Source organism: Natator depressus, chromosome 2 (assembly GCF_965152275.1).
Source record: "Natator depressus isolate rNatDep1 chromosome 2, rNatDep2.hap1, whole genome shotgun sequence".
Lineage (NCBI taxonomy): Eukaryota > Metazoa > Chordata > Testudines > Cheloniidae > Natator > Natator depressus.
In genome coordinates, this window is record NC_134235.1 from 173,800,554 (window position 1) to 173,818,327 (window position 17,774).

Below are 17,774 nucleotides of genomic sequence, written 5' to 3' on the forward strand. Positions count from 1 at the left end.
CTCTAATGTGAGCTTCCTCACAATGACCTCTGCTCTGACCTGCAGAGGCCACTGTCTCAAGGAGTGAAAGACAATTTAGACTTTCTTCCTTTGTATCTGAAATGACTCTTGTGCCATAAATTCTAATCAGGCCAACCTGGATGACAATTTAAAAAATAAATCACATAATGAATGTTTTTCTGCAAAAGAGGCTCTGAGAAGAGAGATATACTGTGGATTTTCTAGCAAAGCAAAATTACTGTTCTAACTTCTATCCTGCTTCACAACACCACTGTCACACACAAGCACACTTAGAAGTAAAAATGTAGAAAATTCTAAATTCTGCATAACTATACTGTAAAGGAAACCAAAATGTCAAAACTGATTTTCAGTATTTAAAAACGGGAAATTAATACACACACACACACACATTATTTATATATATAAGCAAGCCTGAGATTTAACTTGAACAGAATGAAGTGTTGCCAGTAGGAGAAATGTTGGCAATCCATCCTGCAATGCTGCAAAATTAAATATGCAACATTTATGCTAAATGAGCATAAGGCTTGATCTTGCATTCCATGCAAAATCTCTAATTTCACAGAAAGTTTAAGGTGTGTAAAAACACATGAGCAGGCCTAAAATGATTACATTTTTATATTTGAGTAAGTGATCTTAATATGGTGTAAATGTATCTTCATTATCAGCAACTGAGTTACCCCAGGAATGAATCTGGCCCATTAAGGGCTTGATCCAACTCCATGAAAGCCAATAGTAATCTCTCCAAGGACTTCAATGGAATTTGGATTAGGCTCTATGTTACAGGAAGTCCACGAAGTGACTACCAATGGCTTTCAGAGAGTTGAATCAAGCCTGTACATATTATTTTTATGTTCAGTACATATTGCTTCCATGTCTCCTCTCTATACCAAATTATTGAAACTGTATAATGCTAATAATTAAGTTTTTATTCCCCATTATCAGGCTTTTATCAGATGGATTTAAACATTTTACAATAAGTCATCAAGATATTGAATGAACACCTTGCAGGATTTAAATAATTTTGAATCTAATCCTCTAGTACTTATTCAGTCCTTACTAAGGTAAAATTCCTATCAACATCAATGGGAGCTTCCTCTAGGTATGACTCTAGGATTTGGCCCTGTACCATTAATTTGCAGCACAGTGCAACGTAACCTACTTGATTTAAGAACAGCACTCTACCAAGTCAATGACTTACTAAACATTCTGTGCTTCTATTTGGCTCTTAACATAAAGGAGTCATGATTGAAATAGTAGATAACTCTTCTCCAATATTTACAAGAATAAATAATATGCCACTTAACATCATACACAATTACCTGATCGCATGTTACTCAACGCAATCTGGATTTATATCTCATAAGTATACTGTAGCTTTTATAACTCTGCAAGTGAAGCAAAATGTTACCTCTGATGTAATATGTTACAGAACACTAAAATCCTTTTCTGACATTTTGCCCTTGCAGCAGCATCTCTTATCTTGTTTTCCCACTGTTGCTTAGCATGATTCAAACATTTAAAGTTTTGCATATAAGTATTCTCTAAAGATGTCATCAGTCCATAGACACGTAAGTCTATGAGGCCTAGTTTAGGTAAGACACACAATATCGAAAGATCACAGAACAGACTTTTATTTCTAAAAACAAACAAAAAAGCAACGGCATTAGAAATAATGGGTTTGATCACGACTTTAAGGGGATACTCAAAGACAAAGGGCCATATCCTCAGCCTCTATAAATTAGCTGGTACACCAGTTAAAGACCTGGTTCAGAGTTTCAGACTGGAATTGCTTAAGATTTGTGGGAAAGCTGCCTCTAGTCGGACTTGTGTTCCTGGTATCTGAAAAGCTGATGCTTTCACCTCCTCTGCCACTGGTGGCGAAATAAACATTTAGGAGACAGGATTAGGCCAAAAATTCACTGTGCATCCTTCACATGCCAAAAATGAGTATAGTCAATCTTAATCCTGTATCTCCACCACTTGAAACTGAAGTTGCTGCTAGAGAAGAGTCATTTCTAACACTAGTTGCTCTATTCTCTAGCAAAACAAGATATGAATATCCGTTGCTCCATTACTGTGAGATACTATAATAAAAGAGAGAGAGAGAGCGCAATAAAGAGACAGAGAGAGTGAACGAGCGAGAAAGAGAGAGAGCATGTGTGTGCAGGCCAGAGGTATCTCATCCCCATTATTCCATCCCTAGATACTGTCGTAAATGGGGTGTGCATTTTCTGAAACATTCTTGAAGGATAAAGGTACTTATAATAATAATAACAACAACAAACATGTCTGTCAAAAGAAAATTAGGTACCAAGTAGAGACATTCATACCTGATGCTGAGGAAAACACTATTTGTGCCTGATCTATTCAAACTGTTATAAAATCAGTTAATCTATACGAAAATATGACCCAGGAAATGCTGCTAAGTTTAGCAAGACATGGGAAGATCAAATGCTGGTCATTCAAAGTAAGATAGCATACACAATTATTCCAAAATTTGAAGAAGACAATCTGTGTAACTTTCATCTATGGGCCAGTCTCCTCCCCTCACTTGTTACCAAGTATTTGGCAAATGTGCCCACAACGTGTACCAAATGCCAGATAAGAAACTCAGGGAATGTTAATCTTGTTTCATACGAAAGAAAATCATCAGAGAAATAATGCCAGTTTTCGCATCAATTTATGCAAATCATAGACATGTAGAATACAAGAGACTTCAGAGTAAGGCCCAAAGTGTGCATTTTTACACAGTAAAACATGCCATTCAAATTTCCTAAACATGCCATTCAAATTTCTAAACAGAGAAGCTGCTCTAGAATACCGCTATATTTTGTGTGTCATATTTTTCAAAGAAAGCAATTAAACACTGAATTACTTAATAAACTGTGTTACATCAGCTGAATAACTCCCAAGTGTCTTTGTCTTAAATAAGTTCACCCAGTTTCATCCTGCCGAATAGTCCCATTGTCCTGTCTTTTACAATGTCCTGTCCCAAAGCTACAACAATTCATTGGTAAAGGTTACTGCTTAAAGGGAAAACCTAGATAAATGCTACACAGTTCACTTTGAGGTAGTTAAAAACTATTTACTTCTACTATGATTTACTTTGGTGATACCTTGTTAGAAGTATGAAAGCAGAGTAGCAGACACCTTAAACTCACAAATAAGTACTCATGCACAGTATGTTCACTTATATCTTTTTCATTATGGTTTGCAGCTAAGCAAAATTAACAATTTACAATCCAAAAGGAAAAAAGATTACGGTACCCTTATTTTTACCCTACACAGCAAATATAAGGAAACTACTTAGGTGCTCTACAATGGTATTTAAACATGTAAAAATGATGACAACCCAGGGACATCCCACCCTTTATTATAAAACTTGCCTAATCTAAAACATATAACATAACCAAATAAAACCAGACTGTAAAGACATATTGGTACTCTCAGGTTAAGTAAAAATTTTCAGGATGTTGTCATATTTTACACTGATATTTTGAGATATATATTAATCTCTTCCTACCTAAACACCTGATCAAATAAAATACATGAACATTATTTAAGATATTTAGATCACCACACACAAGTATTAGCCCTCTGAATTTTAGACATCACAATTCTTCTCTTAATGAAATGGACTAAAATGATTCTTATATCAAATTTGAACATTCAAATTGCTAATGGAAATTCTGTTTTCCATGGAAACAAAAAAATTATTAGGGGGGGTTTGCTTAAAACGGTGTGGCTACATTCAATAGTGGTCACTACTGTATTCTAGAAACTAAATCTTCACATTTTATTTCACCCTCTAATTAAGTTACTTAATAAAACATTCTGTACAATATGTGTCGCTTCTAATAATATGAAAGGACACCTTTTTAAAAGAAAATTGCATGTATTTTTTGTAAAGATCATTTTGCAGTTTTTCTTAGTAGGTCTAGGGTATAGACACCACATTGCTACAGATTCCGTACAGATCATGAAATCAAAACTTGAATCTCAGAAAATGGGATCGCTCTCTCTAAAAACTGCATTCCCTTGTAAACAAGATGTTTTCCCCTTAAAGTTCCAGCTCTGAGAATTTGTAAAATGTAAGAATGCACCCCATTCCGTTTAAGATTTTTATAAAGTCACAAATGGATATAATTAAAAGAAACTCTTTCAGGAGCAATTGCTCTAAAACCAAAATGTCACTATGTACCATGTAGTGCTGCTCCAGCACAGACATCTATCAACATCTATCACTCAAGCATGAGCCTCAACTACTCCGCTCCCTTTTCTGATTAGAGATCACACTTGCTTCAGTTGGCTTACAGGGTGTCATCTGTGTGAATGACAGATGTCTATTCTGGAATGCCACTCTCACTGCTCTTGTTTTGGATATGAAACAAATACACCTGAAAGGCTGTGTTTTCATTTGCCATAAGATACTGTGTAAAAATGTATTTTCTCCCTCTATATCCTTTGGAAACAATATTTTAGTCTAATTTCAACTGTAAAAATATTATACCTGAAAGCAATCCTCATTGCATCCTTTGTTTACTTAATACACAATGTTTTCTATGGACATTTTTCAGTTCTCTTCTCTCCTAGCTTTCACTTTACTAGATATAATGACACTCTTTAGTTTACTTCATCCTCAGAAGGAGCTGTGAGAAACTGAAATGCTGGAGTCAATACTTAGGCAATAAATGTTAATAAAAGATCACAACAAAGCAGGATCACTTATTTGTGTTTATATTTGAGACCATTAAACAAGAGAAAATATGCAGTGCCTACAACTTGCATGGAATAAGTTCATTGTTGACAAAAGTTTTCAGGACATGACGCTGTCATTCTGTTACCCAGTTGAAAGTCAGAGCATATGGCTGTACACCTGCAAACTCCAAGCTACTCCCTGGTATTACAAGAAAATTAAGCGAACAAAATAAAGGGGGGGGGGAGATTGCTCTTCCGGACAACATGGTAACACTGAAATGAAATACCTAGACAGACTTACCGAAGAGCTTGCTGGGAGTGTCCTCACTGTCATTTGATTCCACAGGCACAAGCAAGGGCTCATTCAGCTCGTTGTCTGAAGTAGCTGCCTTGTCCTCACCTCTCAACTCTGCATTCATTTCACTCCGCAGTGACAGCAAGGGCTTACTGACTTGTCCAGCTATCATTGGATCCTAGGATGGGGGGGAAAAAGAATGAGGGGGGGAAAAGTGGCAGCTTTGGTGTGCGTATAGTCTTTCCCACTCCCCCCTCTCTCGCTCTCTCTCTCTCACACACACACACACTCTCTCTTATCTCTTGCTGCTCCTGCTGTTATTGCTGGCTGCAGTCAAGTGAAGAGCTATTACAGATCCAATGAGTTTTCCATTACTCCCCACCCTATTAAAGCTCAACTAGCATGTGAGAGATTCAGGATGCTTTGGAGAAAAACTTCTATGAAAGCAACATAAGCAACACAGCTTTAATTGTGGGCTGTGGGTTTTCTGTGTGTATGTTTTTACACCTCCCTCTTTCCTTAACGTGGAAAGAAAATAAAATTGCTGCAAGTGTGCTCCAACAACACAGAAGAGTAGCACCTTGTGTATGCTCCAGAGGGATTTAAAAAAGCATCCTCACTTGAATAGCATTAACCAAATCATACACAACAATGTTCATCATTCAAATGTTTTAGTGAAAATACAAAGCAACAAATAACCATTTTATCATATACACTCAATACAGATATATTTGTTCTAACTATTCTTGCTTTTGGGATACTGTGCTCCAAAAGCCCATAAATACATTTTTAAAAAGCAATATATACAGATATAAATTTTTAAAAGAGAAAATCAGTGAAGATACTTACACACAGTGTTTGCAATTATTCTTGTATTTGGGACATTATATTCCCATAAAATATTATATATATTAGTTAAATTGGTTCTTGATGATTTGGATCTGTTTTATCTTCAGCTCATTCAGAGGGCATTTTGGGGTCAGATATTATTTCCAAGTGCACTCTATTATTCCATTTGCAAACTAAGATGTATAATATCGTTACAGCTCAGAAACCAGACTCAAAAGCAAAAAAAGAAAAGAAACAAGTGACCTTGTTGGGCTATCTGGCAGCTATTTATTGCAAAGTTCATGCCTAAATGGTTCTTATCCAGAGAACAGGTGACCAGCGTGCAAGTAGGTTGGTTAGCATGTTCCCTATGTCCCATCATCACATTGGTCGATGTTTGCCTATGGGTTTTTTTAATGTATTCATGTCTGAAAAGTGAATTTGATATGACACATGATAATCTATGAAAATGTTAATCAATACAAATAGTTTAAGCTGTCATCAAATGCACTTCTTTAGTCAATACTCATATCGCTGAAAACAATGTCACTGTCACCAGGGCTTAATTTGCACAGCACTTAAATATTGGACTCTGTGCATCAATGCACTCCTCTTCAAATACTGTAGGTAAACACATTTTCTCCCTATTTAAGGCTGAAGCACTCAGCACGCATTTAGCTGAGCTGAATCCTCCCTTTTGAATACCTTGATAGGTCCACTGGAGGGCAAAATTAATACTTAATTGAATCTCACAGTCATCAAAATAATCAATACTTTTTTATTATTTATTCTTTACAGTCTGTTGACTGTTTCAAACCTCTGAGGGAATGGTGGAAAGGATTCATGGCTTTGAAACACTGTCATTTAACAAAGTAATTTTCAGTGGGGCATTAGGGGTTGTGAAACATATAATAAAACAAAAATGGTGGCTTATAATAGGAAGAAAGAAAAGAATTATATTTCTGCCATCTAACAAAACAGGATAAATAAAAAAGCAAGTGCAGGGAGAGGGAGAAAGGAGGGGGAGAGGGAGAGAAAGACTGGCTTTTGAAGGGTTTTATCATATCAAGAGCAGAGCTGAGCTTTCATAATGCTGACATTTCTCATCCTGACAATCCTAAACAAGTGGAAAGGATGAGATCGCAGATATCATCTTTCATCACATTCCCCAGCTTAAGAACCAACATGACAGCTTCTCTCCCCTTTACACTGTTAATTACTAAATAAAATACTGCTCTCTGTCAGCATTAGATTATTGCAGATAGCAACCACAAACATTACTCCATTGTTTTTTTTTTAAAACCAATGATACCTACCTTGAACTCTTCAGAAAATAAATTGGGCTTGTGTCTACATATTGTAAATATATGAAATATAATCAATTTAATCAATGCGGTCAATCCACATTGTCAGGCTAAATTGCAAGTGATTTATTAACATTTTATTTACTGTATTTATTAGCTGGTAAGAATCTGAACATGGATTAGATATTTTTGGGGAGGAAACCCAGAAGTTCATAGATTTTTTGTTGTTGCTAATTTTATAAAAATATACAAGTTATAGCATACACTGATACTACATTATATACAACAGCTGCATTTTTATTTTTATATGCCATATAAAGTATTTCTTAGTTGATTCACAAGTGAAAGGTTACCTGAGGAAGTCAGATACATTGTTTCAAAGTGTTGGGCGATAATTCTGCCCTCAGTTACATCTGGGTTCAGTGGGGTTGCACAGGTTTAATCCAGGACAAAATTTGAATGTATCATCAAAATGCTTTTGGGACAAGCTAATGCTGCCCACAGGTCCACACTGCTAATCTGAGGGTTTCCAAAATTTAGGGAGAGAACTGAGCCAGTTGTTTTCCAAATTGAAGTTCTGAGGTACCAAATTTTCAAATTGAGTTTATAAAGAGTGGGATGAAGAATAATAAGGAAATATCATAATGTCATTGGGCAAAATTGGACCCCACTGAGGTTATTGGCAAAGCTCTCATTGACTTCACTGGGATCAAGATTTCACCCGTCTGTACATCAAAGGCACACCCTCAACCTGGAATAATGTGTTCATTCTGGTTACCATCTTTCAAAAAGTTACAGCAGAAAGAGAGGGGGCTCTGAGATGTGTGATGAGAGATTGAAGAGATTGGAACTTTTATCTGAGAAAGATGATATAAGACAGGACATGATCAAAGTATACAAAATAATAATGGACAGAAGGTAGATCAGGAATTACTCATCCTGTCTGATCTCACAAGAACAAAGAGAGACTGAATAAAACTGAAGTGTAGCAAATTCAGAAATGATGAAAGGAAATAATTTTCCTCACAAGGTATAGTTAGCCTGTGGAATTCACTGCCACATGATATTGGAGACCAAGGATTTAGCAAGTTTAAAAAAAGAATAAACATTTATATGGATAACTGGAATATTCAGAATTCTGATAGTTATCATTAAAACAGAAGATTTAGAAACAAAAGCCCACGGACTGTCTACATGTGAATTGACACCCCTACCTTGGTCCATAGTGCAGCCCCCATTTTGCCTCTGAAGTGGCCTTGCCAGCTGATGCACAATTCATGACCTTTTCCATAAGCATAGAGGGTGTGCAGGGGACTGTTCCAATGGCAGACCCCTCACACAGCCCTTAGATAAGTCTAGACAAGGCTTAAATGAAAAAAGGGGTAGAGGTGATGAGGGCAGGAAGGGAGTTATGTGAAAATTTGCTTTAAATTAACAGATATAATTTCTGCTCCAAGTTGTTCTCAGGCATTTAATCAAATCACACTGCATTTAATAAAATGGAAATGTGCCTGTTTCATAGTGATTTTAAAGGTCGTTAAATACCATTATGAGGTTATCTGTTACAAGATCAAAGTAAAAGTAATACATGCAACAAAGGAAAATCCTAATTCCCATACATAGTAACTGGACTGTGTGCTGCAAAAGTCTATGGGGGCCTGAGGGGGAGGAGGATAACTCATCCCCTAAAATACTCTACAGCTGCTGTTACAGCCTCAGAGTTGCAGGAGCCTCTATAGCTCCTGTCCTTTCCATGAGGAGAGCGGCAATAGCCACACATCCGTCTGCCCACTCCTCCTTTGCTTGCACAAAGCCCCCAGCTCCCTAGGCTGTGCTCTGGAACACTGGCAGTCCATGCACAACAAATATCTATGGTGTGAAGGGGACCTGGGTCCAATGCACTGGGGCCCAGCATTCTGCTCCACCACACAGTGCAATCAAAGTGGATCAGGATTCCTTACAGTCATGGAGCGCGTGCTGGATAAGGAGGCAGGATTTGCTCCCAAATGTTTTTGGACATTACTTCCATTCCTTATCTTTCAAAGGTTACAGGATAATGTTACACTGTACAGCCTAAGACAGGAAATTGTATAGATCACAAAGATTAGCTTTCCATAAACAAAACTGGAAAACCCAGGCATGCAAGATGAAGCAGCATGAAGTGCTTTGTACATGGAATAAGAAGGCAGTAAAGAATAAAGCGGTTATAGTTCCACTTAGATCTGCTATCATCATAACCAAAAGAGTAAAGCTCAAATCACCAAAAAAAATAAAATAAAAATAATCCCAAACAAATTACCCATCATTCAAAGTATACCCATTGTTTATTTTGAGTATGGATGTAAATCCCAGATTCATGTCATGGACACCCAAACAGCTAATGATTACTGCCTGTTTAAAATGACACTTCCCAATTACTCTCTAAAAAAAGAAAAGGAGGACTTGAGGCACCTTAGAGACTAACAAATTTATTTGAGCATAAGCTTTTGTGAGCTACAGCTCACTTCATCGGATGCATGCAGTGGAAAATACAGTGGGGCGATTTTCTTACCCTGTGCTACGACTTTCTGCTGCCAATTTTGTGCACTCATCAGTTCCCACTTCTGCTTTTCTTCCTCAATGGCTGCTTATTCCTCCAATAGCTTTGCCAGCACTAGATGCCTTACCTCTGCTGTTCTTAACCACTTCTAAGAGATTTTCTTCATACAAAGGATGGTGTGCTTAATTTATTAATTATCAAATGAAATATGGTAGACTTGTAAATACAAAATCACAATACTTATCACATATCATAGTCATTCATTAAATGCCAAGATTTTAATTACGTCCCTCTGCAAAGTTACATGAAATACTGCTTCCAAATGAGGAGAACTTTTATTGTTATTTTAAAAGCCATGTCCTTCACTTCCAGGTAAAGATGCAGCTACTAAGCAAAGTGGTCAGTAAACAAAGACAACTTATAAAGGAAACTATATGTTCCTTATGTGAATCCTGCCCCGGGCAGAAGACTAAAGATGGGACTTGTGATCTACTTAAATCCTTAATATAGGGCTTTGATAGGTTCTCTTCACTGGGATAAATTTCACCCTTTTGTTCAGATATTGCTATCAGTTACACTGGTGTAATAACAGACAGCTGCACTATTAGTGTTGTTACTCATTCCCTTTTTTTAAATAAGGTGAATATTAAAATTTCCTTTGACTTTATGCTGTCCTTATTTTTAAACTATTTGCTTTATAGTTATATTTATAAGTTTAAAAATCCTTTAAAAGTATAATATTCATCATTTCCTTATAACTTAGACAAGTCTATCAATTTACAATATCTGTATTAACTTTTACTGAAAAAAACTATTCTATTTTAGAGTCATACTTGTCAGAACAATAAAGCTGAAGTCCCTGTTTGCCTCAGAAGTTTTAAAAACAGCAGCAAAGACTTTATATTTAGTAAACCAGTAGCCAGAACCATGATGATTAAAACATGTTTGTCATTAGGTTAAAAACTGGTAGAATGTAAAAATAATACTTTAAAAGGAGAGATATCTCACTACTTGGTAATCATAACAGGAAATATAATGTACTCTGCTAAGGCCCTGTGCCTGCAATGAGTTCTGTCTGGGACACACTCAGAAGAATTATTTATTTTGACACAACAGCTCCCAGGAAACCTAGGAATGTCTATACATAAAAGGTGTATCATTTAAACTATACAAAGCACTACTGCCCTCCTCGTATGGACATTGGTATACCAATCATACTAGCATAGCTTATTTCTGGATAGGAAGGGAATAAGCTATCATAATGTAAGGCATCTTTACACTTGTATAATTGTGTCCACACTAGGGGTTGTCCCAGTGTAACTATTTTGATGGGGAAAAAAAATCTCACTCCTAATCAAAACAGTTTTACCAGCAGAAAATCTGTGTATAAAATAGGCCTCAATAATGTTAGTAAGTGACAATGACTAATGTCTTCTCACTGGAACATGAATGGCTAAAATTCCACTTTCTGAGAATTTGGAAGGGGTCCAGTCATTAAATGGTTTGTTATCAGGTGTTAAATAGGTGTACCATTCTGACTGCAAGTCATTGAATTTAAAGCCAGAAGGGACCACCAATATTTTAATACAGTAATTGTTAAATAAAATTAAGAAATAAAGATCAAATTCTAAATAAAATATATAATAAATATGAAAACCAGTGAATCTTTATGCCTGTATTTTAATCAATGCATTATTTTATCTTATTAAGTGTTTTCAGAATGTATTTTTATGATATTTTAATCAGGACAGCTGAAGTAAATAGCCCTGGGTAAAGGCTATTCCAAGATTGGGATAATTGGGTTGACAAGGTTTTCATCAGGGTGTATTTTATAAATTTTATAAATGTTGCCTCAGGAGAAGATTAATTTAATTGGTATAATTTACTAAAGCTTTTAGTATCTCATTTTCCCTTGATTCACCTGCAACCTAGTATCATGGCCATCACCTTATCACTTCTAGAGGTACCATAATGATAAATTCTTTTATAAATAAGAGCACTGGTTACTGGACACTTCTGCAATTGTTACCTCCTGCTGCCCTAAACATTGTTTTGTCTGCTACTGCCACTTTATCACTGGTATTCTTTCTCCGACACATCCAAAACTATGACTATGAAACCCATTCTAAGACAATTTTATTTAACTTCAATACCCTCCAACAATTAACAACTTGCTATCTATCCTTCCTTTATTCAGCAAAGCTATGGAGAACATCATCTTCTCTTACATCTCCCTGCACAACCACCTTAACCACTTTTAGTCTGGTGTTTCTGTAAGTAAAATGAGCATGACTACTGATATTGGGTTTATGAGTCCCCTCTTGGGCACAAATCTCTCTCTTTAAACTCACATTTGATTTTATTAAAACTCTCACTACTTTCAACCATTCTCTCCTTCTATAGTGCCTTGAGTAAGATGTTGATGTCTCCAGCATGTTCATCTTCTGATATGAATTGTACCTTTCAAATGATCTCCTCTTTAGTTCTACTGAAGGCTTTAAATTAATTATCTTCTTGTCTCCTCTACTACAGAAATTTTCAAGTTTCTTTTCTTGTTCCTTTTTCCATCTCCCCTTTCTCTGAAGTGTCTCATTATTAGCTTCAATCTTGGTATCATTTTTCTGCAGATGATGCTCAACTGTGCATCTAACATCCTGGCTATAGTTAAAGGAGGTAGTGTGTCTGGTTAAAAGTAATTTTTAAAAGACATATTTCCCAACAGTACCCATGTTGCTTAAAATACCTCAGATTATTTAAACTGAACAAATTTTAGAAGTCTAATTTACTTTTCACCATTCAGGCTGTTCGTTTCCTTTATTTTGTTTCTCTTAGCTTAGTCAGTGAAAATACATGAGTCCATTTCCAGGCAAAATCCTTTTCATAAACATGTAAAATCCTCATAGTCCTCATTAACTAGTAAAATACTGCCTATTTTGGATGCAAAGATTGCTAGGGAATCTTTATTTGTCTAAAAATGCAGTTTCTATTGGAAATTATCTTGGAAACATTACTTTTGGCCTTATACTTTGTAAAATCCTTTAAAAAATTTAGAGTTACATTTGACTTGGCATTGTCCCTTTAAGTTCTGTTCCCAGTACAAGATGGACTTTGACCTTGCCTTCAATAATAAAATGCACAGCAGACACACATTTAAAAAACAAACTAAAAACAATTCGCCCCACCCATGAGCATAAGTGTGAAAGAGAATCCCACACAACAGATGTTACTAAGCTCTGGAATGCACTCAGATACCATGGTGGTGGGCACAAAATAAGAACCTGAATACAATACAAGTGTAGTAGTTAAGTTCTAGCTCAAAATATAATATAAATCCACTCAGACATATTAAATCTCCTAAACCAGTTGACAATACCTGTGGCATCCTATGCTGAGTAAGATGTGAATAGTGATTCCACAAAATGCAACACTGTTGAGGAGAAAAGTTAACTTTCTAGAGAAGACAGCTCTGGTCCCAGCTCCAGAGCAGCAAGATGCAGAGATGCCCAGCGAGGAAAGAACTCATGCAAATGAATTCCCTATTTTCTCACTCTCCACAATACACCCTATCTAATCCTCATCCTCGACCACACAACCTGTAGGAATCACTTGCCCTGACATACACCTAATGGCCCAGATGTTTTACTTCCAATGCTATCCCTATGGAGTTGAAGTAACTACTCCTCTCAGTGACTGCTGGGTAGGAAGAGGAAACAGCTCTAGACCTGTCCTCCAGTTACCTGGGCTACACTTTTTAAAATTACAATATCTGGGAATAAAGAGCATTGTCGTGCCCTATCCCAATTATTAATGTTCCTCCTATCCCAATTATTAATCTCACTCCATCCCTCCAGTTGTAGGGTGAATTATTCTTGTGAGGTACATAACGTTACCTTCCTGCCCTAAGCTAGCAAGATCCTAATCATTTTAGTAGGACCAAGGTCAAAATCTTCAGATCTCGGAGGCCTGCATAGCTTCCATAGGCCTACAGCCACAGAGATTATTATTCTTTTGAACTGTCACACTCATCAATACTGCTAAAGTGCCACGTTACCCCAGTTTTCTTGAGTCCCACATACCAAGCAGCTACCTCTCTACTCTGGGAACTCTGTGCCGAGAGGAGTTTCTCTTTTAGTCTTGCCTCCTTTCAACAGGACTTCTCTTGTGGATAGGGTGCAGGCTTCTTCTATATTCTCACAGTCCCCTTATGGGTTCCTTGGTGCTCTGCATGTGCCTCTCACTGGGCTACCAAAAGTCAGATCTCATTTACATAGCCATCACATCTTTTGGGGCAGGCCTGCTACCCCGCTTCTGCTCGCTCCATTTTCTCGAAGCTATCTTCCTTTCTTATCACCCCTGAATTCTTCCCTTGTATCCCCATCTCTCTCATTCCATTTCCTTCAGGTCTTTGAGTCCCACATCTAGAACTTTACCTCACAAGCTACTACTCTCCAGGCTCTTCTCTGCCCCACCCTGCTGTCACTCTTGCCCCTTTCCAAATCTGAGAGTCTCCCTTAGAAATGCTGGTCCTGTTTTTCCTTCGTCTTTCTCTGTCCATGACTTCCCTTGTCGCTCATGTGATTCCCAGACTCTCTTGTCCTACTGTGCCCCTCACCCAGGTCCCCTTTGTCCTCCTGTCAACAGAAACTCTCCCCTTTCCTTCCTATGTCAGCTCTCACCAGTCCTGCCTCCAGCTCCTCCACTGTCAGGAATAGGAGGAAATGGGAGTAGAGACTGGAGTGAGTAACCAGCAGGGGAAGTGAGGGGGTGTGCACATCTACACTATCCTCCTACATGCCTGGCATTGGTGGGGGAGAGAGGCCTCTACCAGGTAGGAAGTTACAGTTGGAAGAAATTTGGGTAGCTAGCCAAGGAAGCTAGAAGTGACTGCTGGGAGACCAGGGAGCGGGAAAAGAGACCTCAGACCACAAGCCAGAGGCAATACAATGGAAAGAAAACAAGCAGGAAGATACTGAACTGAGCCATCATGCAGGCACTGGGACTAGAAGCCTGACTCTTTCACAGAACAATTTTTATAGTGGGGGTGCTGCTGGTGGAATACATGGAAACCATGTAGTTGGCATTTGTTATTGCTATTTCAACCCAGGGGTTGTGACAGCACCCCCAGCACCCCTAGTTCCAGCACCACTGCTCTTCAACTCACATCACGATCACCCAACCTCAGCTGAGAGAAAGGGGGAGAATTTGGGAGAATTACAAAGAGCAATGGGGAGAATTCAGTTAGTAATCTGAGGGGGGAAGAGAGAAGTAATGCCAAACATAATAGACCATCTAGAGAACTGGATCTGTTTGGTGGACCTGATTATAAACAAACATTAAAATTAACCTAAAATTCACAAGAATGTGCATGCACTACCTTCCAATGCCCCTTCAATCTCAGCTTTTTTGAAGATTTATTCGAAAAATTTTCCTTACCAGGATGGTAACTATGGATTCTGCCTTCAGTAAACGTTATCAAGGATGTTTATGCACTTATTCATTATTCCTAGAAAAAATTACCCATTCTATCCTGATATAATAAACAGATGCCACAGTTGTCAGGAAGGAGGGGCTTTGTTACCAAAACAGAGGCCTCTCACTTGAGTTAAAGTGAGTAAGCATCAAGCTGTTATAGTCTCGGGGTCAGCCACTGCTAGAAGACATGATCCTCTGCACCAAACCAGAGCATTACTCTCACATGAGTGATCTTACATTATATTCTGGTGGCTTTGTGGAACAATTTGGTTTGAGGGTTTTGTTTGCTTGTTTTTGGTTGATTGATTTATCTTTTGTGGCCTGCGCACAAGGTCTCCCAGGTTTGGATTCATCCTCCCTTTAGTCCATCCTAGACCATACACTAAAAGCTCCTCCTTATGTTCCAGCAACATTAAGAATATTGTCTCCGCATCAAGTAATCAGGTCACCTGCCCTTTGTTTTTGAGGAACTGCCCCTTTAGAATCAAGAACTACAAAGCATCCAGGGATGATTAGCGCTAGTCTTTCCTCAGGGAAAGTTAGGTCACCAGTATTGCCAACCACAATTTCTGAATATCACTTCTCTGACCCACTGACCATTACATACAAGTTAAAGCAAATGCAAGTTATTTAATCAACAATTAATATTAAAAAGAATAAGGAAAAATGGGAAAGGTTAAAGGAAACACATCAACCTGCTCTGTGGCAGGGAACATCACAAACAGTGTCTCTGGAAGGTCAGGGCAGTTCACAGTCTGTTCCTTGTAAGTCCCAAGCCTTCTTCTCAGGCCCTAGCTGTGCTGCAGGGATGCTGTGGGTTGGACACTCGCTCTGGTGGTGGCCACACGCTCTCAGGCTCTAAGTGGTAGGACCCTTCTTACCAGTGTAGCCTCTGCCCTGTCGGGGTTACGATCCAAGCCTGGCCTGCAGAGCCTCTTGGCTGAGGCGTCTCCCTGTGCTGGGCCCGCTGCCCAGGGTCCCACTCGCTCTCCCCAGCTGCTCACCGCACCCAGCTCTGGACTGCTCCAGCCCCAGCTCCACCACTCTGTCTCTGCTGCTCTGCCTCCAGCTCCCTGGGCTGCTTCTTTGGCCCCTCTGGCTCTGGTTGCTGCAGCTCTGCTCCCAGGGCAAGTCTGCTCTCTCTGGGCTGTGCCTCTGGCTTTGGGGCTGCAGCTCTGCTCCCAGGACAGGGTCTGCTCTCTCTGGGCTGCTTTTCTGGTCCCTCTGGATCTGGCACGGCTCTGCTCCCCACCTTAGCTTGGGCCCCTACTTTCTCCTTAGCTCGGCCCCACTCTGTCTGACCCAGGCAAATCCAGCTCACATGGAGGATGGGACCTCCCTGGCCTCCTGACTCTCTGATTAGCCTGCCTGTCTTGTCATTCAGGCTGTCCTGGAGCATTGGCCTCTCCCCATTGTTCCTGGGGACTATCAGTCTCAGGGTCCTGATTTCCCATTGACCCTTCCCCTTTTACTACTGGGAGCTAGCCAACCAATACACCCCCACTGAATGTTAGTAAGGGGGCAACAGTCCCCTTACAAAAAGAAAAGGAGTACTTGTGGCACCTTAGAGACTAACCAATTTATTTGAGCATAAGCTTTTGTGAGCTACAGCTCACTTCATTGGATACATCAGAGCATGCGGCTCTTCAGAAGTTAATATGTGGCTCCTTGCATAGGCACTGATTCTGGGGCTGGAGCTACAGATGCCAACTTTCCAATGTGCCAGGTGGTGCTCACTGCTCAACCCCCTGCTCTTCCCCAGGCCCTGACCCCACTCCATCCCTTCCCCCAAGGCCCCTGCCCCTTCCCCTGAGCCTGCCATGCCCTCACTCCTCCGCCTCTCCCACAGAGCCTCCTACGCATGCGAAACAGCTGATTGCGGCAGGCGCGGACTGGCAGGACTGCCAGTGGGTGGGAAGTGCTGGAGCTGATGGGGGGCTGCTGAAGTATTACTGTGGCTCTTTGGCAATGTACATTGGTAAATTCTGGCTCTTCTCAAGCTCAGGTTGGCCACCCCTGCCTTAGCTACTTTCATTAATAATCAGGAATTTATCCCTAGAAAATATCAGTGACTAGTTGCTGTGGGTAACAGCAGAGATTACTCAATTCAAACAGCTGTTCCTGGGTCCTGATTTGAAATCATGCCAAGAGATATGTAATAATGTAAATAATATTATAGCAGGGTGGACACTCGCTCGGGCCCAGAGGGGTTTAAAACAGCCCTGACAGAGGGCTGTTACAGAAGAAAGGCAGCAGGGCTGACTGGGAAAGCAGCCTCAGCAGGGGGTCATATCCCAATCAGGGCCCAGCTGGCTCTATAAAGGCTGTGAGCCGGAAGCCCAGAGAGAGAGAGAAGGGCCTGATTACAGGGGTTTAACCAAGTATCTGGAGGGGAGTAGGGCTGGGGATAGGCCAAGGGAGCCTAGGAAAGCCCCAGGCTTCGGGCCTGGTAAGGCCTATTAGGTATGGGGGTTGCAGGGGCAGCCACGGGTAGGCAGAAGCAGCAGGTCCAAACCCAACCTTGCCTGTGATGAGTGGCTCATACTACAGTCTGCCCCAGGGTGCGGGGGGCTAGCTGGTGACTGCCAGGAGCTTACAACTGAGGCGAGATAGGGAT

General features: G+C 39.6%; 1 protein-coding gene across 1 annotated transcript in view; it reads right to left on the reverse strand.

The window, feature by feature from the left end:
- The window catches only part of POU6F2 (POU class 6 homeobox 2), a 377,737-nt gene that overhangs the window by 308,206 nt on the left and 51,757 nt on the right, over positions 1 to 17,774 (reverse strand). Inside the window, exon 2 of the mRNA XM_074945315.1 lies at positions 5,021 to 5,192. Coding sequence (XP_074801416.1) covers positions 5,021 to 5,192 — 172 coding nt within the window. The remainder of the gene's footprint in view (positions 1 to 5,020; positions 5,193 to 17,774) is intronic.